At 45.7% G+C, this 24,684-nt stretch overlaps 1 protein-coding gene across 1 annotated transcript; it reads left to right on the top strand.

Moving 5' to 3' along the window:
* Nucleotides 1-14,142: 14,142 nt before the first annotated feature.
* Nucleotides 14,143-22,285, top strand: ETFBKMT (electron transfer flavoprotein subunit beta lysine methyltransferase). The gene is made up of 4 exons (XM_068401321.1): nucleotides 14,143-14,299; nucleotides 16,685-17,136; nucleotides 20,514-20,644; nucleotides 21,376-22,285. Exons 2-4 carry the CDS (start codon nucleotides 16,817-16,819, stop codon nucleotides 21,738-21,740), a joined length of 816 nt encoding a protein of 271 aa, XP_068257422.1. The 5' UTR covers nucleotides 14,143-14,299; nucleotides 16,685-16,816; the 3' UTR covers nucleotides 21,741-22,285.
* The last annotated feature ends 2,399 nt before the right edge of the window (nucleotides 22,286-24,684 follow it).

Here is a 24,684-nt window from a genome sequence, read left to right as displayed (position 1 = left end):
CCAATATCCCCAATACCCAAGAAAAATGAAGATGAGTGCTCTACCACGATCACCGATTCTGGTGGTTGCAGCACTCGGTATAACAAGCTGAACCTTGCTAGATCCATGTAGGAATTTGCCAGGAAACCAGTTATTTTCTCGACTTTGCACTGAGCACTGGATTGTTTTATTTAGTTTGGTTTGTTTATTAACTTGTATGTATTTGCTTATTCAGCTCTAGGTCAGATGATAAGAGTTAAGTCAGCCTCTGACTCTCATTCAAAACTAATTGTTCTCTACTGTGGAGAAGCACCATTTTATTCTCTTATTGTAGGCTTCTCTTTTGGAGGCCTGGTGGCGTGGGTGTCTCCAGGCAGCCCAAGATAGAGGCTTCACCAGCATCTCTAAAGGATGTATGAGTTAGGACTGCTTCTGAGACTAACCCAAAATTTCACACAATGGTCCTGACCCTTTTTCCTTGGGCAGCAGGTGGTTCTAGGTTGCCTTGGTTTAGCTGTCTGTGGTACAGGACAGTATTTTTTGCTTGAACAAAATTCAGTGCACAGACACTTCAATCTCAGTAAAATCAGTAATACATAGAGCACTAAATGAGGGAATAAAGTACAACATATGAGATTTCAGGTGTAAAATCTAATAAACTCACTCCTCTTCCTGGAATAGCTGTGAGGTTGAGCTCCCACTCCTGTATGTACAGCTCCCATGGACACTCTTGTTGAAGTTTCATGGTGGCAGTGATTTCTTCTTCTACGATCACTGATCTTCTGGGCACAAACGTCATCCCAATGAGGCCGCACGGCTCCTTTGCCGTGCCAGCAGATCTGGCTGTGCAAGTGCGTCTGGGCTCTAATAAATCATGTTATGTCCCTGGGCCTGGATTTTTCTCATCTAAACCCCTCCATCTAAGTTGTCCCAGTCTTTCCCTCCAAGCTGGTCTAGCTTTAGACACTGCATGCAGCCTTTGGGTAGCTCTTCTTCACTCATGTTTTTTTCCTGCATCCTGGCCCTCATGCCAAGGAATCAGTAACTTTTAGGAGAATTTAACAGTGAAAGTATACTTGAAAGTTAGCTCACTGGGCAACAACGTCAATTATAAACAAAAATTTCAGAGCTCAACTGCAGGATTTTAGTTACATCAAGACCCTTTTCTTCCCGCCCAGTGGCAATACTTTCCTCCACTCCAGAAGGTAGACTGGATACCCATTTACAGCTAATTTGTCATTTGTCTTCCTTGACTCTTCAGCTACGTTTAACATCAGCACAAAACAGCCAAGAACACAACCAAGTCCGTTGTAAGCCGCTTTCTCCTTTTATCCAGGTTTAAACAACTGCTTCCAGGAAAAGGCGGCAGAGTCCTTTGCCTTTGGCTGGAGCAAGCCTGCACAGCAGAGCAGAGTTGGCTGAGTTGCGTTGGCTTATGGCACCCATGAGCGCTTCGTGCCCACCCCATGCTCTGTTGTGCCATGAAGTCTTCCCACATCAGGTGTGCGAACAAAGATACCTCTCAGTATCACGTGCCATCACCTGATGCACGCTATCATATGATGTACAGCGCAGGAAAGCACTGAGGTCTTCCCTCAATGTTCATCATTGCCTTTTCTCTGTACTGAGTTTTTTTGCACTACTTTGTTTTCCAGAATCTAGGCATTTTGGTTGTCTTTTCACCATCCAAACCATCCCGCACTGGTCACCAGTGCCTCACTAGAGGGGCTGCCCTGCTTTAGAGACAGACCAAACACTTCTGCTCTACTTGCAACATCAATTGCTTAAATTTTCACAGCAGTTACAGGCAGGTCCACAAAGGGGCTGTGGAGCTTCTTGCAAGAGTGAGAGGATAAGGAAGATGAGGCCCCAAGGCATCATGAACTGCTGCACATACTCACTAATCAGCCAAATGCCATGGAAAAGCATTGTACAGCCTGGGAAGAGGCAGTGACTGATAGGATTGTGCTGTGAGGTACATCTGGGATGATCAGAGGTAACTGGGTGGGACTACAAGTATTTTTTCCTTTCACCAACAAAGGGTGTTAAAGCTCCACAAGGGGCATGGATGGGCTGGATGGCCTCTATTCAAAGCATATGAACAATAATCCTGGGGAGATAAGGCTTGTCCCTGGCACAGCAGAGCACAAACCAGTGTCAGAGCATTAGGAGTTTCTTACATGTTCCTCCAAGGAACAGGGGTAAGGTAGGATTGAGAATTTCAGACTGGGACGAGTACAAAAAAAACTTGCTGGCATAGACTAGATCTGCCTGGGTTGTTTCGCTTTGATCTGCTCCCCTGTGGCAGCAGCTTTGTCCCATCACCAGCTGGATTGCCAGTGGTGCAACACAGCAAGGGAAGGTTTTTGGCTTGGCAGATTTGTTCTTTTTCCTTAGGTGCTTGTGTCTTCAGTTGCAGTGAATATTTCTCTCAATATCAAGCTGGTTCAGCTTTCCCTCTCCTTAACCTCGCAGCAAGTCTTTGTTTCTCAGAAGATGTTAGTTTAAACTGGGTCAAATGCTAACAAGCATGTCAGCCCCCCCGCCCTTCGGATCTGCCATAAAGGATCAGACTACTGGCCTGTCAAGCTCTTTGTCTTACTTCTGCAAGGAACCAATGCCTTGAAGCTTCAGAGAGGTGGAAAAAGCCTGCTATTTAAAGGTTACATCCCTTCTCCTTGCTGTGATGCTGTTGCTTCACTTTTTATTTTCTTCAGCTTTCTTCAATGAATTGGAAATCATGCTGCTGGTGGTGGACTGCATAACTCCTTCATACAGCTCTACAGTTCCCTGTAGAAGATCTTTCACCAGCTGCCAAGCCACACTGATTTTCTATTGAAAGACTCTCCTGTTTTGCTCTAATATCTATGTGGTCATGAGATCTGTAGGATGGAAGAAAGAGAAAACAACTAAGATGCAATATGAATGTTTGTAACACTCAGAACAGTTTTCTGCTTATGTTTGACTCTCAGTTGAGCAGTTCACAGTGCTGTGAGCTACTTCATGAGAAGATAAGTGTGAATAGTCAGCTGAAAGAAATGGAATAAGGGTGGGATAAGGATGGACTGCGAGACCAAAATTGAAGTCATTCTGGCACAAAGCAGAGAAGAGCATATAGCAGAAGTGGGAAGAAAAACAACAACAGATTTTATAGCAAGCTTCATAAAGGAAGCAAATTTTTATTCTCTGAGTTTACGCAAGAAGACTACTTAAAGCATTGGAAAGGTATTGGCTGCCTTAGGGTTTTAAGCCAAATAAACCAGATCACTAGCCATAAGACATAAAGCAAAGAACATTTCCTCCAGCGCAATTCATCATTGCTTAGAAAGCAGATACTGCAGGCACATATTCTAATATTAAATAAAATTATAATACCATTAAAGCAAGTAGCTCATCTTCTATACTGGCCTCATATCTATAAAGATTACGCTTGAATAAAAGCGCACGGCTTTCCTCTGTCACATTGTGTAATTATTATTCATACAGTAGAATTACAGATAACAAAGTAAAAGATGACTGCTTTCCTGCATCTCTGCCATAGGATCTTTGCAGCTTCTGCTATTTAAAAACTGAAGGTTTAAAATCTCTAATCCCCTATTGTAGCTCATTGCATTTTATTCATTTTGTGTACATCCATCATACGCATGCCCTTGCATTGCAAACACATATAGACACATTCCACTGTTATCTGCTTTCAGAGAGGATCCTTGGGGGAGAGGTTTCACGAGGTGACTGAAATGATTTAATAGCTAATTGTACCCTCTTCTCCTTCCTTCCCTCCCTCCCTCCCAGGCCCTATGCTCCTGCTGCTTCTTTCACAAAAAAAAAAATCTGTGGCCTCGTCTGCCTTTTTTGTGAGTGCATCCAGTTCACCATCAGAAAACTTATACAACATGGGCAAGGATGGAAATATGTTGCCTGTCTTCATTCGCGTGGTCCTCATGCTGCAAACCAGGCTTCACAGCATACAGCTTCGTCCTCTGCTGAGGAGGCACCTCTGCTTCAGGGCTGGCCTCCTCTCCGGTGCTTCAAACCTCCCCTCCCAGCCTGAATCAGCCTTCTCAGGGGTTCAGATCTCAGAGGGGAAGTGGCAACGACATCTCAGGCAGGCAGGGCACACGGACTTTGAACACCACCTCAGAAATGACTCTCAGGCAAGTCCAGCAGTTGCCATGCCCGGTTTCCAGAGGTATGTGTCCTTTCCTCTTCACATGTTCAGTGGCACAGAATGGTGAAAATCTGTGGTGACTCCTGTCATTTCACTCCACTTCTGTCTTTGGTTTTATACTGAGCTTGCAAGATGCGCCTCCTCCTGATGAGGAACAGATTAGGTGAGCTTTCCTTCCCCCTGTCATCAAGTCAGGAGAAGGATGGTATGCAGCCATTACCTTTTGTATGATTCAGTGCCAAGACACAGAGGTCAAAGACCATATTTTGCTCAGAATGAGGTGCACCGTCTGCTCTTTGCTTGTAGAAGACAGCACAAACTGTTCCATCTGCTACTGAGATAAAACCTAATCAGCAAAGTACGCTTCTTGGATAAATCACTAGCATGTCACACACTAATGGAGGTGGTGTGCTGGGAGCATCACGCTAAAGCACCCACACAGAGATTTCCATCCATCTCTGACAGCATCACTCACTCGCTGCATGACCTTGGCCAAATCACTCATAGCCTGACTTGCAGAAGCACCAGCCTTCTGGAAATCAGGTCAGTGCACTCTCCCCATGCTTCAACTGCCCCCCAGGAAAAGAAAACAAATGATGCTTCTCCTCTGCCCAAACATCTGTCAGGCACAAAGCTCTATTGTTCCCAAAACTGGCCCCACTGGCGTCGCACTGGGAGGCAGATGCACCTCTACGTGGGCAGCAGCCCCGACGCTGAGTCCTTCCAGCTCACGCGTCCCAGCGCCGTCATCTGCTGACAGATGCCTTTCACACCAGGCCTGAGACGAGGTGGGTATTCCATGAGGACAGCAAAGCTCTGTTCTTCATTTTGAAATAATTTTTGCACTCTGCTGAGGGTGTTTGTTTCCCTGCTTCTAAATTCCAATTCCTCTGTTTTCAGTGCTCCAGGACCCCGGTACCTTGCAATCTGTCTGCTCAGGAAAGACTCAAAGAGGTGAGAGAGTCTTGCAGCATAATATACCTGCCCACGTAACGCATGAGGAAAGGGCTGTGACCTTTTTTTTATTTTTAAAAAAAACAAACCAAAACACTAGAGCTTCACAGGTACATATTGTGGCAAGGTAAAAGGCAGGAGGAGATCCTGGCAAGCTGCTTGGACCACGTGCCCGCAGCAATATTGTCTGTGGTGAAAGGGGTTCGGGCACAGCTGTGCCAGTGGTCTGTGCCCCCACATAGCTGATCTCTGGCACTGAGAAACTTCCAGAGAAGATGCACTCAAGCTGTCACATGTACCCGAGTAACAGCATTGTGTTAAAAGCTTAGTCACAAATATTGTTTTCCTTTATCTCAGTTTCCAAAAATCAGACAGTCCCGTGTCTGCCGATACCAGTTGAAGCGTGAACTAACCCTATGTTTTCATGCGCTCTGGACAAAAATCTGTCCATGAACAGCAGGTAAGCTCTTTGTCAAAACACCTTTGGCCTCTGTATAAATGTAATTAGAGTCTGATTTGAACTTCCCTGATTTCAATTTCCCAACTTCCCTTTGAAGCCTCATTCAGTAAGAAGTGCCAGACACCCCGTATCTACATTACAATGCATCCTAGCACACTTGAAAGCCCAAGGGCGTGCTAAAGAAATCCAAATCCACCGAATCCATAGCCAATATACAACAGGAGATCAAGGACAGATGAAAAGTATTTCCTGCAATGAATATGCATTGTGAATTGTTTCCTCATTTAGCAAGGACTGCTGCTTTGCTGCATGCTGTGTTATAATATGTGTTCACATCATTGCAGCAATGTTATATTAGGAATCTAAAAGCAGTTCTTGCAAACCAAAGCACTAAAAGGTCTGTTTTAATTTCCCTACCAGTGTTTTTAGCAGAAGTCTAAACATGTATGTCCAAAGGTTCAGCCATATCTCTCTGCCACTTATTCTTCATGCGTGATAACAACACATCGCCTTGAAGTACCTGCTGCTTAGGAGACTTACTACTGACGATAGCTAGACTGTAGCTCTTCTGCGTTGGCTTACTGCACTCCAGCTTTAGCTTAAAAATACTGGAAATCAGCTCTGAATGCACATCAAACAGAAGGACAGACATCAAAGCGATTTGCTGCTTCTTGAGAATCGCATTTCTTGGTGACTTCTTTGCAAACCGATAGCTACGACTTATTTAAGCTTGGATCCATGCTGGGTGATTCCAGCGGTTCCCATCAGGCAGGGAGGTGGGAGCATTTGACACTGTCTGATGTGTCAAAGGGCTAGCTCAGCAGCTCCCTCCAGGCCAGAATGCTTGGACTGTTACTGAGCAATCCCAGTAAATGGTATTTCCCAGGCTAAATCAGAGCCATTGGCTTCCTGACACTCAGCACTACCAGGCAGGGGTGAAGGCAAGAGAGCAGCAGCAGTCTGCGGTGCCAGGCACAGTCAGTGTGTCCATCTACTCTGACTCTGATGTCAGCCCATGGGTGGGGGTCAGGATCAGGCCCAGCGAGGGGAACCAGGCTGGGAACACGGCCCCAGGATGGCCATGGGGAGGTGGATACTTGGTGGGGCCCATGGATGGGCAGGGCCGGACTGTAGGGAGCTGGAGACCAGCCCTGATGTGACATCACTGGGGCAGGGACTGACAGTCCCAGAGTTGCTGAAAGGGGTTCTGGGCTGTGGGCAGTGTGGGGGGAGCCCCAGGGGGTGGGCAGGGCCAGTAAGACCCATTAGCGCCCTCAAGGCCCTGATACCCAGCACATACAGCAGAGATGTGCTGATTTCAGTCGTGGAAGTGCTTAGTTTCTTGTTTGGAAGATGACAGACCCTGTCTGCTCTGTTACCCTTGGGCCACCGATTCAGACTGAGGATTGGCCTGCCTGCAGATCCTCCTGCCCTGGCTCCCCCCCAGACAGTTCACAGTGCCACAGCCAAAGACCTGTGCTGCAGGGTCACAGCGACACTGCTGCTGCCACTCAGCTGGATGCAGCTGCTTGCATGCAGCCTGATGCCTCAGCTGATAAAACCCAAGATGCAAGATCACACAGCACAGGTTGGGGGTCTCTTGGGCTGCCTTCACTATTGGTAGCCCTGGGGCTGTGACAAGGAGGCATCCGAGAGGCTCTGCATGTAACCTGCCCAGCCCTGTGGGTAACAGGTCCAGCTGGGAGCAAGCCTGCTCCCACTGAGCCATTGGGGTTTTGCTACACCATGTCCCCCTGCTTTCGTGATGGAAGCTGCAGTGTCCTGCCAATGCACTGAGACAGCTTGGAGAGGTTCAAAATGCACAAAGACATTATATATGGGCTAATATCAGTTTAAGTTGTTGTGTAAGCAAACCCCACAGATCTAGTCACGTGTGTATTTGAAACCTGTTGATACAAAAGCAACAGAGTTGTCTGTATCCTAAAGAAGAGGTGTGCCAAACCCCCCTCTGGAGGTACACTGCATAAGTATGGATGGGAAAGCCAGCGGAACTAACACTTTGTAGGATACCACAGAAAATTGATAAGAGGTCCAAAGACTTGGTCCTTTTCCAGCTCCTTGTGACCTTCCCACGCCTCCATGTGCATAAATAGTAGCTATTCTGTCCTTGGTCACATTGAACTTAAGCTCCAGCCTGTTTATCACGTGAGGGAGCTGGTGGGCGTTGCAGGGGAGCTGTGTTTCCATTCCTCCGGGCACCCTTGCAGTGGTATCACTTGTTTTCCATGTCCTCCTGACATGGCAGACCCTGACTCACAACTAAGTTTCATTCAGGAAAACATAGGCAGCTACAGATAGTCTAGAGAACAGACTGGAGAGGCTTCGTAGTGCCTAAGCAGCCCCATTCCCTGGCTGCCCATTTTCACTCAGCTTCCATCATCTTCATCTCTCAGGGCTTTGCAGGAAAGCACAGAAAAAAACCCCGAAACAAAACCACCCAAATAAATGCTGTGACACCAGGCACAGCCATTGCTCAGCTCTGTTTACAGTCCGTCCTTCCCCCTGCAGCTGTGTCCCACCTTGGGCTGGCCCAGACCTTGGGGATACCCAAAAGCTTCCTGCAGACTTCTGTGACCCCAGACTCCTGGCCACCCAAGATAGGACACTGGTATCCAGAAAGCTATTACAGATGACCACAGTAGCATCACAACAGTACAAAAAAGTACAACAGAGATAGTTCAGTTTGTAGAAGACTGAAGGGAGCTACGAACAAAGCCCATTGCAAACTGCGCCCCCCCCCCCCCCCCCCCTTCAGTGTACTAATACAGGTAGTTGTATCATCAGAAGTGGCTTTGCCAACGTGGTGGCTACTTACTCTTAGTTGCTGCCTGTGCTGCAAGCTTCTTGCTGTGCAACTAAAACCATCAGAGCACCTGTTTTTACAGGACACATCTCTGGACATGCTTATTAGCTACAAATATGTTCATCAGGCTGGACTACTTTCTGTCTAATTTTCCTCCACAGGGATGTTTCACTTATGCTAGCTGATTGTCACAAAATATTGCTGGGACCTGAAACTTAGGAGCCCAAGTATCATTATTTTAGGAAATATATGGGAGTCAAAATCCCAGTATTTCAAGAAGACTTCATCTGTTCAAAAATCAGGCTTGAAAATATGTATCCTTTAGTTTTAGTATCAAAACAAGTATCCAAACACTACCCACAAAGAAGCACAAACTATCAGACTCTGTTTGCCTTTCCAGGCTTTGTCTGTGCTACAAAAATGCTCTCATGTCTGATTGCACGGAGCAATCACAAGCAGCCAGCTGAGGCCAAACACACTTTAACTACATATACAGACAAAGAAAAAATCAAGAATTATCTCAGAGATTATAGTTTTCAACTTCTTGGCCTTACCATCAAGGCTCTTGCAGGGACTCCTCATATCAGGAAGATTCAACCTGCACTGGCACAAGAGTCAGATTAATACAGCTTCTCCTCATTTCATCATCTGCCCTGCCCCCTTCCCCCAAAAAAAGAAAAAAGCCACACCACACAGATTCCCCTTCTTCCTCCACTGCCAGAAGGTACTTGACGCCTTCATCTCTGCCAGCTGCTGCTCCTTTCTGCTCCTAACCTAATGTAGCTGGCAAGGCAGCAAGGAAAGGTAATCCTATGAAAAACACATCTAGCGCTTTTGGGACATATTGCAGGTAACGTGTGATTTTTGTTATGTTAGGCTATCTTATGTTAGGTTATCTGTTCCTCAACTGCAAAAGATGTACCATGACTGTGAAATGAGTAGGCATGGATTGTAGCTGAAGGCACAACAGAATAATTGAATTGCCCCTCCCTCACCTAGCCAGAGCTCTCATCTTCAATTTTAGCTATGAGTTCATGTACCAGCTACATTTTGCTGATGACTTGCTTCCACAGCCTCAGGGTAACCACAAATTGATCCTGATGTGCAAAAACCCTGACTGTTGATATTGAGTTGTTGGGATGCTTTTTACAAATCAACAGCGCTCTGAATCCATCCGTCTTCCCTTCTGTGAATTTGCACTGAGGTCCTTTTGCTGCAGCAAACTGAGGCAGCTGGCCTCGCAAAAAAGAGGTCTGGAAATTGGGGCTGTAACAGCTAGAAGAGAAGGAATGAACTTCGGTGATCACATGGCTGCCGAACCACAGGTCGGCTTTCCTTTGAGTTTAACCTTTGTATCTGTGAAGATTCATGAGTCATGGGCGGGTTAACATGAAGGTAGCTCCTCTCTGCCTTCCCCTTCTCTCTGTCCTTGTGCAGTTCCATTTCTTTGTTGTTAATTGACTCAAACAAGATTCCCCCGGCGACTTGGGCAGTTGTATCATCAGCCAGTAGTCCGCTAATTCCCTTGGACGCGCAGGAGTCCCTTGTGTGCTACTCTACAACTGCCATTTTGCAAGTGTTGCACTCCTCCATGATACACCAAGTCGATGTTATGCTGTGATCAAAGACATCCTTGTCCTCAGAGGAAATTCCAGCACAGTTATGGTAGTTGGCTGCACAGTATACCACATGTTTGAGTAGCAGAAATTCTCAAGATGTCACCATCTGAAGCAAGAAACCTTTGGAAATTAAACATTTTTTCTCACAGGGGACAGGCTTTGATACTTTGCTGAAGTAGTCAGTGCAAAGCATGTCCTGAAAGTCTAAGTGGTTTGCCTAGACTTTCGCAAGAGGGACGGCAGCTCTCATTGGTATCAGAGCTTTCTTATGTCATGTCAGGCTCTGTACAATAATAACTAAATATTTGCAGTTAAATAAGAAAGACTGGATTTCTGGTCTTAACATCCCAGTCAGTGTTACTGCGAAGCAAGGACTTCACCCCACCTTTTTCACCTAAACAATCCCTAAGCTGGGATCATCCAGGGAACGTTTCTTTTAACTGCCTCAGCGTGATGTCGGTCTGTATTAGACAGCAGTGACTTCACTGAGGTTCACATAGCTATCAAGTAATATCATGTATCAGCAGTTGAGAAAAACTAGACCTGAGAAAAACTAGACCTGAGAAGTTGCTTGTTAAAATACCCAATCAAAGAGGCTGAAGACACAAGTGAAAAAGCTTTCCTGTCAGGTTTCTCTGAGAACCTTCTCAGGCATAAAATAAAATGTGCAAGGTAGAGGTGTATCGTCACCTGTCAGTGAGCTTAAAGCTGTTACCACATCTTACATGGCATCCTGAGCTGATGTTGGTAATGATTTTCCTGTTACATTTCTGAGTTCTTTATTCCTAGCATGGTGGCAAATACCTAGGGGCCACAAAGACCTGTGTCATGAATTGCACATTTTATGCACAGTTTTAGGTATTATGAGTGTTTTCAATGTCTCCCTTCTTGGAGATGACCAGCAAGAGCTGCTGAAGGACTCAATACCTTTGAAACTTCATGGTTCCTCTAAGGGCTCCAAGAAATAAAGTCCTCCCTGAGCCTAAACCACAAAGGCTCACACCTTTATATAAATTTTGGGGGTCATTTGTAAAAAGGGCGTGAGTCCCGCTTTACAAGAGTAAAAGGCATGCAAGTATCCCTATAGCTTAACGTATCTGTGGACCTCAGACTTCTTCATGTGGCAGGTGGACACCAGCTTCTATCTGGGTCCTGGCCTCCTCCCAGTGCATCCCCTCCATCCTGGCCTCTCTGCAGCCCAGCACGGAGGAGCCACCTTCTCTCAGGACACTGGGGATCACCCACGTTTGAAGAAAAGGTCCTGCTTTATAAGCAGCTTTCACATCCTGGAGAGCACATTTTAATTGTACTAAGCCAGTGGATCACTAGATGGCGTCATAACCTCAGCAATTTGGTGACCTGCTTACTGGATGAGGGAAAGGCTGTGGATGTTGTCTACCTAGACTTTAGTAAAGCCTTTGACACCATTTCCCACAACATTCTCCTGGAAAAACTGGCTGCTCATGGCTTGGATGGGTGTACACCTCGCTGGACAAAAAAACTGGCTGGATGGCCAGGTTGTGGTGAATGGAGTTAAATCCAGTTGGTGGCTGGTCACCAGCGGTGTTCCCCCGGGCTCAGTGTTGGGGCCAGTTCTGTTCAATATCTTTATCAATGATCTGGACAAGGGGATCGAGTGCACCCTCAGTAAGTTCGCAGACGACACCAACTTGGGCAGGAGTGTTGATCTGGTTGAGGGTAGGAAGGCTCTGCAGAGGGATCCCAACAGGCTGGATCGATGGGCCAAGGCAATTGTATGAGGTTCAACAAGGTCAAGTGTCGAGTCCTGCACTTGGGTCACAACAACCCCATGCACTGCTACAGGCTTGGGGTGTTTGTCAATAGCCAGCTGAATATGACCAAGCAGCGTGCCCAGGTGGCCAAAGCAGCCAACAGCATCCTGGCTTGTATCAGAAATAGTGTGGCTACCAGGACTAGGGAAGCGATCATCCCCCTGTACTCAGCACTGGTGAGGCCGCACCTTGAACACTGTGTCCAGTTCTGGGCCCCTCACTTCAAGAAAGACATTGAGGTGCTGGAGCGAGTCCAAAGAAGTGCAACAAAGCTGTTGAAGAGTCTGGAGCACAAGTCTCATGAGGAGCAGCTGAGGGAACTGGCAGGCTGAGGGGAGACCTTATTGCTCTCTACAACTGCCTGAAAGGAGGGTGTAGTGAGGTGGGTGTTGGTCTGTTCTCCAAAGTAACAAGTGACAGAGCAAGAGGAAATGGCCTCAAGTTGTGCCAGGGGAGGTTTAGATTGGATATCAGGAAAAATTTATTCACTGAAAGGGTTATCAAACATTGGAACAGGCTGCCCAGGGAAGTGGTTGAGTCACCATCCCTGGAGGTATTTAAAAGATGAGTAGATGTGGTGCTTAGGGACATGGTTTAGTAGTGGACTTGGCAGTGCTAGGTTAATGGTTGGACTCGATGATCTTAAAGGTCCTTTCCAACCAAAACGATTCTATGATTTGGGCAGATCCAGGCTTAGGCTGTATAATCACCAGATTTATTTTTAAAAACCTGGCACCCTAAGTGCTGCAGGACTTACGATCATCACCTCAGGCAATGCACAGGAGACTTTTCCAAACACAGTGTGTGAAATTTGGGGCACTTTGTCCCATAGGGAAGCTGCAGAAAACTGTTTGTCCCTCTTGTTGTCAGAAGCTGCTTGTATTCCCTAAATCTTGGCAGATGGGACTGGAGATCGGGCAGAGACCTGGTGGGAGCTGTTGGAGAGCTGCAGGGGTCTCTCCAGCCTCCCTTGGCTGGAGCCAGCTAATCAATGCAGCAAACCCAGCCCCTGCAGGAAGGACTGCCGTGGGATTGCAGCAGCAGACCTGCCATCGGGGAAACCAGTACCACCTCCAGTCCTGGCCTGGCCTGGCTGCACCCTCAAGAGGGGCTTGGCCCTGGCCCTGGGCCTGTCTGGAGGGAGGAGAGGTGACCCCTCTGTGGAGGACAGTGGCTGGGGAAAGGGAGAGACGCAGGAGGGTTTGGTTCCTTGTGCAGCCACCGCGAGTCGTAGTCACTGCCTGGTGAAAATGCACTTTGTGGCCTCAGAGGAAACACTCGTTTGAGGGTTGTCAGGCACTCACCTGCAGCAGAGCTGTGCCTTTGTGAGTAACAACAACAAAACAGTGCTCTAAGGGAAGATGCCTCCTCACGTCCCCACTGGAGAGAGTTTGGGGAGGAGAGAAGCGAAGGGATCTTTAGAGCAGCAGAAATATTAATGGGACGGATGAAGCATAGGGAAGAGAAACACGCAGAGGGGAAGACAGAGGTTCAGCATGCCTGAGGAATGGACCCGGCACTGGAGCGCTGGGTGGCCAGTCTTTCGGTGGCCGGTCCCTTCAATAGCTGTTGCTGTTACAAAGAGATGGGGAAACCTTGGCTAGGCCATACCACATTGGACAGTGGCCTTAATCTCATGTGCAAGGGAAGAAAAAAAAGAAATCTCATTTTCACTGCTGTCAAATTTGGATATGTGTTATTAGTCCTTTTCCCATGTGGATTTTTATTAATATTTTAAAATACAGAGCTAATTTACATTGATGCCAGTCTTTTTAAAAGTATTTTAAATGAAGCAGGAACAGAGCGAGCACACGACACTGATGCGTGATCTGGATTTAGAGAGGGGCAGGCCCAGGCCGCTGCCCCGAAGCGCTGCGGTACGGAAAAAACCAACCCCAAGCACCAGCGAAGCTGCCGGGACCGGGACCGGGGCCGCTCTCCCCGCGCCGCTGCCGCTTTAAGGGCGGGCGAGGAGCCTAGCCCACCTCGGCCCGGCCCGGCCCAGCCCCCGCACAGCGAGGCGGGGCGTAAGCGGCGGCGGCGGCGGCGGCCGGGAGAAGCGGGTAGGTGTGGGCCGGGCGCTCCCCGGCCCCGGTCCCACCCCGACGGGGGGCGGTGCGGCCGCGGCCGGGCGGGGTTGGGGCGGCCGGGCCCAGCGGAGCGGCGGCTGCAGCGGCTCGGCTCGGCGCGGCTGGGCCCGCGCGGGGCGGGGCGGGACGGGACGGCACAGCCCGGGCGGTGGCGGTGGCCCCGGTGCCGGCCTTCCCCTTGCCCGTGCCCGTGCTCTTGCCGGCGCGCCGCTGGGGCTGTCCGTGCCCCGCGGAGGCTGGCGGCCGCTTTGCAGAGAGGTGCCCTGCCCGGGTGACAACTGGGGATGTCTGGATGGAAGCGGTGACTGTCCCGGCGTGCAGGCGGGTCGGTCGTGGCCGCAGGGCTGGGTGACAGCGAGCAGTTTGCCGCCCTCGCTGATGAGGTCTGGCTTCCTCCGATGGGAAACGCGAGGTCGGTGTGGTTGTACTTTGAAAGGCACCTGCCGCTTTCAAAAAAAAAAAAAAAAAAAAAATCTTCAATGGCACAGGAACTGGTTTTTAGGTTTTGGGTGGGGTGGGTTTTTTTTGGTGGGTTTTGCTTGTTTTGCTTTTGTCCCCTTTTCCAAGTTTTACTTGCCTGCTGATTTTACTCCTAGTAAGATGGGAAGGCCAGAAGCATCAAACGCAAGGGTATCCATCCTGACGCCTTCCTGCAGTAAGCACTTAAGCTGAGCTTGGCATGTTGAGCACAGAGCTCTTGGCAGGTATTTCGATACAGGCGATTAATTTAATAAGAGTAACCATCGTGAAGGGCAATGCAAAATATACAGTGCCGAATCTCAGCCCTGCTGCTTTGCAGCAATTCATGAGGAAAAAACCAATACACAGTGCTAGCTGACAAGATTTATAGCTCTGATTGATTTCAGTTAACTTCATGCTCCCCTTAGGCAGATGGGGATTATATAGCTCTGCCTTCAAGAAGGAAGGCATTCATTAATTATATTTGTTAATTACAAGGACTCTGCTGAATGGCATTCTCAAATGTGGAAAAATGCAAAATGTTCAGTCACATGTATTTATTTGTAATAAAAATACAAAGCCTTTAGCCAATGAGTTAAACAAAGACTTAACTGGACTGTCAGCCTAAATAGCAAAGTCTTACGGGAGGGAAGTTCACAGCTAAACATTTTAGTAAGCGATTAACTAAACCTAGCACCTAAAGCAGAGGCCAGCACACAACAAAAATGCTGCTAAACTTTTATTAGAGATACAGACAAATAAAGGAAAAATGAAGTCATAATAAATAAAGTGTTTATTAGCATAGTTTTCCTGTTGTCCTTTTGTCTAGTTTTTTGAAGGACAGCCTGCACACCTCTAGATGGTGAAGCTGGCCACAATTCTTCTGTTGTGAAAAATTGGCAGAGGTGGGCTGAAGTTGATTTTCTTCATGCATCATTCTGCTTTTTCATGGAAAGCACTGCAGAAGAGAGAGAACTATTGCAAAATAGTGAGTTTCTCTTGTTGTCTGTTGGTACTTGCAGTCTTGCTGTTGTGGAAGCACAGGCCTTAAATGCTCTTCTGGTCATCAGGTTAGGGGGAGGTTCAAAAGCTGTGCCCTGAAGCAAGTAAGTCCGAGTTATTGAAAAGAAATTAGAGAGCAAGATGAGGAAGGAAAAAAGATGCGGAAATAGTAAAGGATGTATGAAGGAGTAGATCTGAGGAGGAAGGCAGGAAAACAGTTGCGCTCTCTTCAGGCCACCACTTGGTAGGATACTCACAGGTTCAGCATAAGACCCAAGTTCTGCAAGGGATGGTGGATGAAGAGAGTATGGTGATGGTGATGGAAGTGCTGACAGGCTTTTCTTCATTCGCCTCTCAGCTGAGTGCAGTGGATCTCCACTCCCCATTCTCCTGATTCTTAAATGAGTCTAAACTCTACATACCAATCTTCTGTTCTCTTTTTCTTCACTGCTTGTGACCTGAAAACTGGCCTTGAGTGGTGTCAGAAGGCCTTTGAGTGTGAGCTTATCCAGTCTGAATGTCTCACCTTTTAAAAACTTAATTTTTAAAAATGCGTCAGATTCAGTTTCTCTCTCTTCAGACAGCTACAAGCATGTTTATATAGTTTCTCACAGGGACTGGGCTACAGTGATGGAGGTCTACTTTCTTCTGCAGCTGAGAGCATCCACGTGAGACTACTGCACCATAAGACTAACCGATCCTTTAAAATACAGACTGAAATGCAACAAATTTGGAGTATTCTGATTAAGATCAGTTCTTGGGATTTTTTTTTCCTTTTGGAGCTGGCAGCCTGACAAATCTGAGGGAGAAAGAGGAAAGTATTTTGAGGAAATCCTTTAATTGCTCGACTTTAAAGAGATGCTTTCATATAAAAAACTCATCACCATTATAAAACTTGTAATTAATGGCATCTCTCAAGCAACCTACTGATAACGTTTGCTATGTCCACAGGCCCTGCAACACCAGAGCCCTACTGCAAAATCTTAAGATTCAATGGAAGAACCTTAAATGGGAGTAGCTTGCTATGTGTGTATCTTCAAGGCAGAGGCAGGGAGATATTAAAAGGCTGCACGTTTAATTTTGAGCTCTATCAGCTGTCCCACTAACTGGTTGTTTCTCACAGGATATGTTTATAGCACTCTCCTGAGTGGGTCTCTTGATGGCTTCTTCCTTAAATACCACTTCTTTCAGACTTCAAAGGCTCTTTGGGCAGGGGCAAGGCACGCATTCATGGTCACACAACAACACGTTGACCTCCTCCTCTTAAAGCCCTGGTGGTGCAGAGCCTTGAAATCACTGAAGAAACATTACTTACGTAGCATTGTTTTCATTTCAGGAATTGTCATCCATTACTATGAAAAACAACATCCTGTGAGTTTGTTTCAAGTATTCTGCCTCATCACCTGCTGCACTCATCAGATAAGCTGTGCTCTGAGCTCTCCTGGGGAGGGTTTGTTCTTGGGAAGACATGGCCTTCCGTGGCTGGAAGCAGCTCCTGCTCGTGGGCAGGCAGAACACCTTTGCCAAGGCTTGGAGGAGCAGGAGAGGAGGCCACTCTCTCTGCTGGAAGCGCTGGTGCCATTGGAGTGCCAGCAAGTCTCTGGACCCTGAGGTGAGAGCATTTTTGGAGGAGAACACAGAGGTCACCAGCAGCGGTCACCTCACGCCAGAGATACGACTGCGACTCCTCACTCCGCGTTGCAGGTTCTGGAGGGAAAAACCTGACATGTGGCCTTATGGGGACCCGTTCTGGGCAATTTACTGGCCAGGAGGCCAAGCCCTCTCCAGGTATGCAGCATGCATCACCAAAGTTGATAAGTCTAGTCTGCTGTGGGCCAGGATGTCAGACCCGGCTCTGCTTGTAGTGATTCCTAGCGATGTGTATTTGCCTTGTATGAGAGCGCATTATCCATACTCCTCTCTGCTTATACAGGAGAGACGCAATCTCTGCTGGTTGGCAGTGAAGTTTCAGCACTTGCTGTGTATTGAATAACTTACGGCTCTTAAGTTGAAATCTGTTGTCTTCAGTGGCGATGCATGTGTTGACAAGGGGGCTGAATTTGGATCTGTTGAAGGGCTGTGCAGTTGCCATCAAAACCTAGTGAGGTGTTTCATTCTGTCACTCACGGTTGCTCCAAACAGGAGGATTCCTATTTTGTCATAATGCCTGGGTTTGGGGTTTTTTTTGTAAGAGACAGACAGGAGTGTGGACGTGTGTCTGGTCTCTTGAGAAAAGTAGGTTTATGCTGATGCACTTGGAGTGCTGGTTGGCCTGAATTACTCTCCTCATTTAGGATTTCAGCAGCCTTATTGTCAAGCCTTATTGCGGCTGTCTTTTAGTCACGTCAGAAGCCACATTTTGATTTTGGCCACTTACTGTCAAAATGTCTTTAATGCTCCTGATTCCCAGGAACTAGTTAGAGTTCTTTTATTCTGTAAAATGAAAACTCTCACTTTGAACAGCAGAAAAAGTTAATAATTGTTACAGTAAAGAACAAGCTGTCAGATATTCCTCACATAGATGAAAGGGAAGAATCTGAATTGGGGCTTTGCTGTTCTTCTGCAAGAAAGCATAAACAGGAAGGCGTTTTTGACCAGGAAAAAGATGAGTCTTACAGTTAAATTTCAAGCTGATTAGCCTGCCGTGTAGATGAACTAGGGTGCTCCTAAACGTTGTGTAATTAAATTAGGTAAGGTATTATTGTTTATGCGCTTGTTTTGATGTATTGGGAATGTCAGAAATTAGCTGCATCATCTGGAAAAGTGAAAAGAAAAAGGGAGCATGAAAACTTGCTGCTTCCCTAACTGTGCTCGTTTCACAGCTGGCATTTCCACATCAGGAGTCTCCTATTTCAAGCTTTTCCTCTTGGTGTAACCTAAGATACCTCCTTAACGCAGCATGGCAGACAGCAGTCTCCAACAGCAGCGTAATACACCACGTGTGTGCCAGGGGATACAGTCGGTTCCAGCTGTCCTGACTCACCACAATCATTAGCGGTAACTTGAGAACCACTCAGCTGCAAACAAGACACTTGCAGCTTTAGGCCAGATCATGCTCTACACAAGTAGAAAATGCTGGAAAGTCATTGCAAATCCAAGCGTAGCCCCTAGAAAGAGGAAACACAGCACTTTCTGTGGAGGTCCCATCCCTGCCCTCCTCAGAGAAGTGAAGGTCATAGGGGGAGTGTTGCCAGACAGCTGAGCTGCTGAGCCTCTGCACAAATATCCTGCCTGGGGGCCCTCAAAAAAGAAAGCATCCTTAGAGCTTCAAAGTAGCAAATAATGCTGCAACATTATGGTAACAGTGCAACACAGCTGGGTGCCAGACCTTACAGCAGAAGGCGATTTTCATTAAAACAGCCAGTTTGACTCATTGGATTCATAACCACATACTCACAAGCACCAAGCTGTACATGTGCAAGCTGTCTGGTAGGATTCCCTGTGATGAAATGCAGGACAAGAGGCATGGGATGTCAGGTCCTCCTCATGGTTCCTGATCTGGGTATTTTGTATCTTCAGTCCTGGTCTTGACCTTCCTGTTGTGGTCTCTTAATGGCTTGAACTGTTTAGTTTCAGGGGAGGTTGTCTTTTGCTCTCCCGGTCTGGGCTCTTAGAAGTTTGTATACAGATGTGCTGCGATCTAGGTGCCATTAACTCTTGACACTCTTATTAGGCCTCCTCCTGCCATTCCTGCTGGTGCTTCTAGGCCCAGACATCCTTTTGCCATTTACACCTGTCCTGGTTTCATTGGGATTTGGTTTCAGTTTGTGGCCAGCCATGGTGATCAAGGCCCTCAGCAGTTAAATCCAGGGCAGCTGACTCAGGCTGGCCCACAGGTGTATTCTGTAACATTGACATCAAGTTCACTATAAAAGAGAGGGTTTGCTGGGAAGAGGTGGGGCTCTTCCTGCTCTCCTTGCCTCTTCTCCCTCATTGTGATTGCTTGAGCAACTTGACAGTGATCTGTGGATAAGTATACTTTTGTCTGTTTTGTGTTGCCATTTATATTGATTTCTTCATTTCATTAAAATCTAGTTAACTTCAACATACAAGTCTCCCTCCTTTTCCCAATTCCCTTCCTCATTTGGGGAAGGGACACTGGGTGAGAGAAAAACTGCTATTGTTTAGCCCTGGGTGCAGGCTAAACGAAGACACCACCAATCTCAACATTTCCATCACAGTTCTCTGCACTGGAACCCACCTGCAAAAGCTGTGCTTACCAGTAGTCCTGTGAGAAGAGTCAGCCAGCACCCTCCATGCCAGAAGACAGCACAAGTGTAGAATCCTTTCCTATTTCTACTTTAACAGAAGTTGTGGCAATTGGTAGTAAATTTATGGCAATTTGCAGTAATTTATGTCACCTAGGGCTCTTCCCCCTGTTGCTTAGGGCCTTCCCCTTTGCAGGAGATTGAATTTCAAGGCAACTGTTAAAAGTTCTGAACCCTCTGTAATGGCTATGTGATTCATAATGTTTAACAATAACCACTGCTTGCCTTCTGTCCGTTCTCCATTTCCAGCCCAGAGGTTTTTGCTTCCTCCTGGCAGGTGTCAGCAACTAGATGAAAATACTCCTTCTGCTCACCACTGCTCTGTTCTCATTTCCTTGTTGCTACTCAGGAACAACATTAACCAGAGTAGAAGTATTTGCATCTGTGTCTGCATGGCTCAGGAAAAGAAAGAGGAGAAATTCCTCCTCTTCCAAGCAGTTGCATAAGCAGTATTTTAGGGCGATGGGTAGCCCTTGTCTTCTGATGGGTGCAATATTCACTGCAAATACATCTTCATATTTCTTTAGTCAGATTGCTTTTATTTTCTACAAATCCTTACTTTCCTGTTTCTGACGCCAAGCATTTGAGTCACCTTGCAGTTTGTGGCCATTTATTAGATAAGCTCACCCGTCAGAGAATGAGCTGATTGAAATAAAATGTTGCTTACTTGGCTGGATTTCTTTTTCTTTGGGGGGTGGGGGAAAAATAAGGGAGAAAGACGATGGTTCTTGATTTTTTTTTAATATCAGCAGAGACAAATAAGGAGCTATGTACCAGCTGCACACGGGGAATAGTGTTTTTAAGCTACCATGCTTGACAAGAACTCTTATGCAGTGTAATGCAAAACTGAGAAATTTGCATAATCTTGTTCATTGCCTTAACAGTTTTTCTTTTCAGGTATATTTTAGATAATCCACGCATTGTTAAAGGACGATCGGTTTTGGATCTTGGAAGTGGATGCGGAGCAACAGCAATAGCTGCTGTGATGAGTGGTGCATCGCAAGTCCTCGCTAATGACATCGACCCTAGTAAGGCCTTTTTTTTCATCTCTGGGTAAAGATATGTATTAATTTTTAAAGCACACTGAACACAGACTTGTCTTTACTCCATTTGGGAGAAATTCAGGTTCCAAACAGAGTTCTAAGAATGCTAAAAAGATGAATGGATTTTGCCAGTATTAGAAAGCTGGGTTGCACCAGCCTCTCTTGCACCAAGTATATCTCTGTAGCTCCTTAGAATGAACAAACAGCAAAGTTTCTATCAAGCGTTGCCTATGTACCATCACGGCTGGTTTGGAAGAGAACTCCAAGCGCAGGCGGCAAGTTGGCTTCTCTGTAGGAGCATAGCATTTTCCTGCACTTTCATATGTTGGGGCCTAGATATTGCCTTTTTCCCCCAGACTTTGTTTTCCCATAATTGACTTAGAATTCAGTTTACTCATCATTTAATTACTCATTGGTTAAGGGAGGAAGTATATCCGTAGATTAAGGCAGTTGGATATTCTGGTTTGATTCTGTGATAGGTTTCCATTGGTATCCATTCCAGGAATAGTTATTCCCTGTGTCATGGTGCAATGAGGATAGAATTCTATCACTTTATGCCAGATTTTGACCCATAATGAAAACTGTGGAAGTCCCTAGATAAGACAAACAAAAATATTCAAGAGATGAACTTGAAAGATGTGTCAAGGAAATTTGTAAGGGGGCTGAATGGCAGAATCCTAAAATGTAACTTTCATTTTACATTGACTTTTCTTCAGTTGCAGGAACAGCAATGATCTTGAACTGCGAACTGAACCACCTGAATCCTTTCCCCATCACCATTAAGAACATGATTAATTCAGAGGCTGGTAACTGGGACCTCATTGTTCTAGGAGATATGTTTTATGATGAACAACTTGCTGATGGTCTGCATCACTGGCTGAGGAAATGCATCAGGATACAGCAAACTGAAGTGCTGATTGGTGACCCTGGCAGGCATCAGTTTTTAAGCCACAGCATTCGCAGTCAGTTGCACAAAGTTATAGAATATTCACTTCCTGAGTACACTAGACAAGAGAACAATGGATTAACATCGAGTATCGTCTGGAGTTATCAGCCCTCAAATAGCTTAGAAAACTGTTGAAGTTGTCTTTCTAATAAATTTTGTCTCACTTGGTTGGCTTTTTTTCTAAGTATGTAAAATGAAAATGGGAATTAAACATGGAACCTATCTGTTGATGCAAAGTAGATTACTGTACCCTCACTGTACAGTCATACTCACTGAGGCTTTCGCTCCATTTGAGGTTAAAAACTACATGCAAACTGTATTCAAAGGGGCCTGCACTGAAGTGCAAATCCAAAGACAAGTTACATGTAAGAGTTTGCATGCTTGATGTTTTTCATGTATATTCATGTCTTGCTGTCTGACACTATGGTGAAATGTTTTGGATGTCCAGCATACTGCTGTGGGGAGAAGGTGGTGGCTGAAAGATTACTGCACTGCTTTCACAGACTTTTGCAGCTTCTTTACAGAGAAGATTATTGCTGTCCTTCATAAAACTCTCCGCTAGATTATTAGCTTACACTATGCTCAACTTAAAGTGCCTTGGCCTTTTTCTGGATATCTCTTCTGAATGTCAAAGTAATTAATTTGAATTTCCTCCTTCCCCTCTGTAATAAAAATTTACTCTTCCTTGAAGCTGCCAGAGTGATTATTTAGGAGTTGCACACAAATCTAAAATACGCTTCTTGAATTCCAGTAGAAATAAAAGTTTTTAGCAACTGGAAAGTGACTAAATAGTAATAGCTATAGGGTAACTTCATACCCTAGAGAGCAGGGTCAAATGCTATACGTTCCCTAACTTTGCAGGGGTAAAAAAGGCAATCTGCCACCATGCGAAGCTGGTGAGGGACAAAGAAATATTTCCTTCTGTGATGTTTCTGAACAGAAGGTAACTAAATAAAAACAGGGAATAGAAGTCAGATATAATTATTTTTCTCTTCTCTTGAGGAAATGCTGGACAACAAGCTCCAAAATAATTCTCAGCTACATCTGTCAAGGAAGAACCTTCTGCAGGGTAAGAAAAAAAGAATTTCATCCACAGCTAAGAGGCTGTAAATGCAGCCATTTGAAGAAGAAACCAATGTTTTCAGAGCAGTCTTGTAGGAACTGTCACCTTTAGCAGTTAACTATTGAACAAGCAGTGATGGGGAACTAACAACTGCAGAATGAAACACAATGCGCCTACAACTATCCAAATGCCAGGTGCTGTGGTGGAAACTTATAAACATGAAAAAGTATGTGGTGCTCACTCAGAAAACCACAGTGTTTATGAAGTAGGAGGTTTAGGAGCACATTCAAATGTACATGGTCATAAAATACAATTTAACAAGTTTTCAGAACTATCCAAATGGAAGACTTGCAAACTTTAATCTTCAGAACAATATGTGAATATTCTGCAGTGCTCACCCAACAAGTTACAACAATAACAATATTTAAACAATACAGGATATGATGTTCTTCTCCCACTTCACTCAGCGCTTGTAAACATTTGTTGAAAATGACTGTGATTTAACCTGAATCAAAAAATATTCCACTAGAGTTATGCTAGTAATAAACCCATAAGAGACCAGACTCAAGCTCTGACAGTGAAGGGTTTAACATGACTTACGTTAAACTCTCCAACTTAAAAATACAGTGTTAATTCATTGCAGTGTTGTACAGATTTTTAAGCACAAGGTGAGAATATACCACTAAGTTACACATTTAGAAGAGGCTATAGGAGAAGATAGTAAATCTACGTGCACGTTTAAGGACACATTTACATTTAAGCTGCATTTGCCTTCGACATGACAAATCCAAGGCTACATTAGCAAGGGGAAAAATGTCAACCTTGCCAGTGAGGGTAGCAGTAGCACTGTCCCACAGGTAGATTTTTTTTTTAAGTGTCCTTTGCTGTTTCAGATTTTTGTAGTCTTCTACCTTTAGCTGCTTTACATTATCTTCATTTATAATTTCCTTTCTGGATGTAGCACTTGAGATGAGAGTCTGGTAACCATCACCGCACTGTCATAGTTACATGTTTTATAACAACAGACTGAGGGAACTGGGCTTGTTCAGTGTGAAAAAGAGAAGGCTTCAAGGGACCTATGAGCAGCCTGCCCGTACCTATGAGGAGGTTGTTAGAATGACAGCCAGGCTCTTCCAGCAAGAAAGGGTGTATGCTGAAACAAAACAGGGTCAAACAGGATAGAAGGAAAAATTTTTCCACCATTAATACAGTCAAGCAGTGGAACAAGTTGCCTCAAAAGGCTGTGAAGGCTCTGTCATCTTCAGTTTTTCAAGACTTGTCTGGATAAAGCCCTAAGTAAGCTGGTCTGAGCTCTGAGCTGGCCCTGCTTTGGGCAGGAAGTTAGACTAGAAACCTCCCAAGTCCCCTTCCCACTTGAGCTAGCTTACAATTCTACTTACTGTTTTTGTGGCACCCTTCCTGAAACCAGGGCTGGCAGCCTGATCCTTATGCTTTACTTATTTGACATAATTACTGAGTGTGTCAATGCTGCTGCCTAATCAGCTAGATGGATCAATATGAAAAATAGTGCAAAAGAAATGTACTGTCAACTCATGTCCAAGAGTTCAAAGGAACGACGGGCCCTGATTGATACCAGGGGTTCCACAGGGCAAAACAACAAACTACTCTTTAGCCAAAAAAGGGAATAAAACGTGGTAGATAAGGTTCTTAGGCCTCTCTCTGGTCCAAGGATTTGCTACAATTACAGCCTTGAGATGCTAGTTGCTGATGTAGCAAAACCCACTTCTCCTGTTTGCAGGAATGGTTTGTACTGGTGCAGTTACACCTATAGGTATCCTAGGAACACATTCATCACTGGGCTGAGCCATGGTACTGCATGCAACAAGAGTTAGGGATTTAGGCACTGGAGTTTGAAAATTCTGCTTTCAGTTACACTTGAACAGGTTTTCTAAATGGATTTGCTCTTCCATAAACCATACAATCAACAGAAGAACAGAGATTATTGTCAGACATCATAATATCCTGTAACATTACTGGATACAGCATATATGATAT

The sequence above is a fragment of the Nyctibius grandis genome, chromosome 5 (genome assembly GCF_013368605.1).
Source record: "Nyctibius grandis isolate bNycGra1 chromosome 5, bNycGra1.pri, whole genome shotgun sequence".
Classification (NCBI taxonomy): domain Eukaryota; kingdom Metazoa; phylum Chordata; class Aves; order Nyctibiiformes; family Nyctibiidae; genus Nyctibius; species Nyctibius grandis.
The sequence above is the reverse complement of the archived record's forward strand: the minus strand, read 5'-3'. Positions and strand labels throughout refer to the sequence as shown.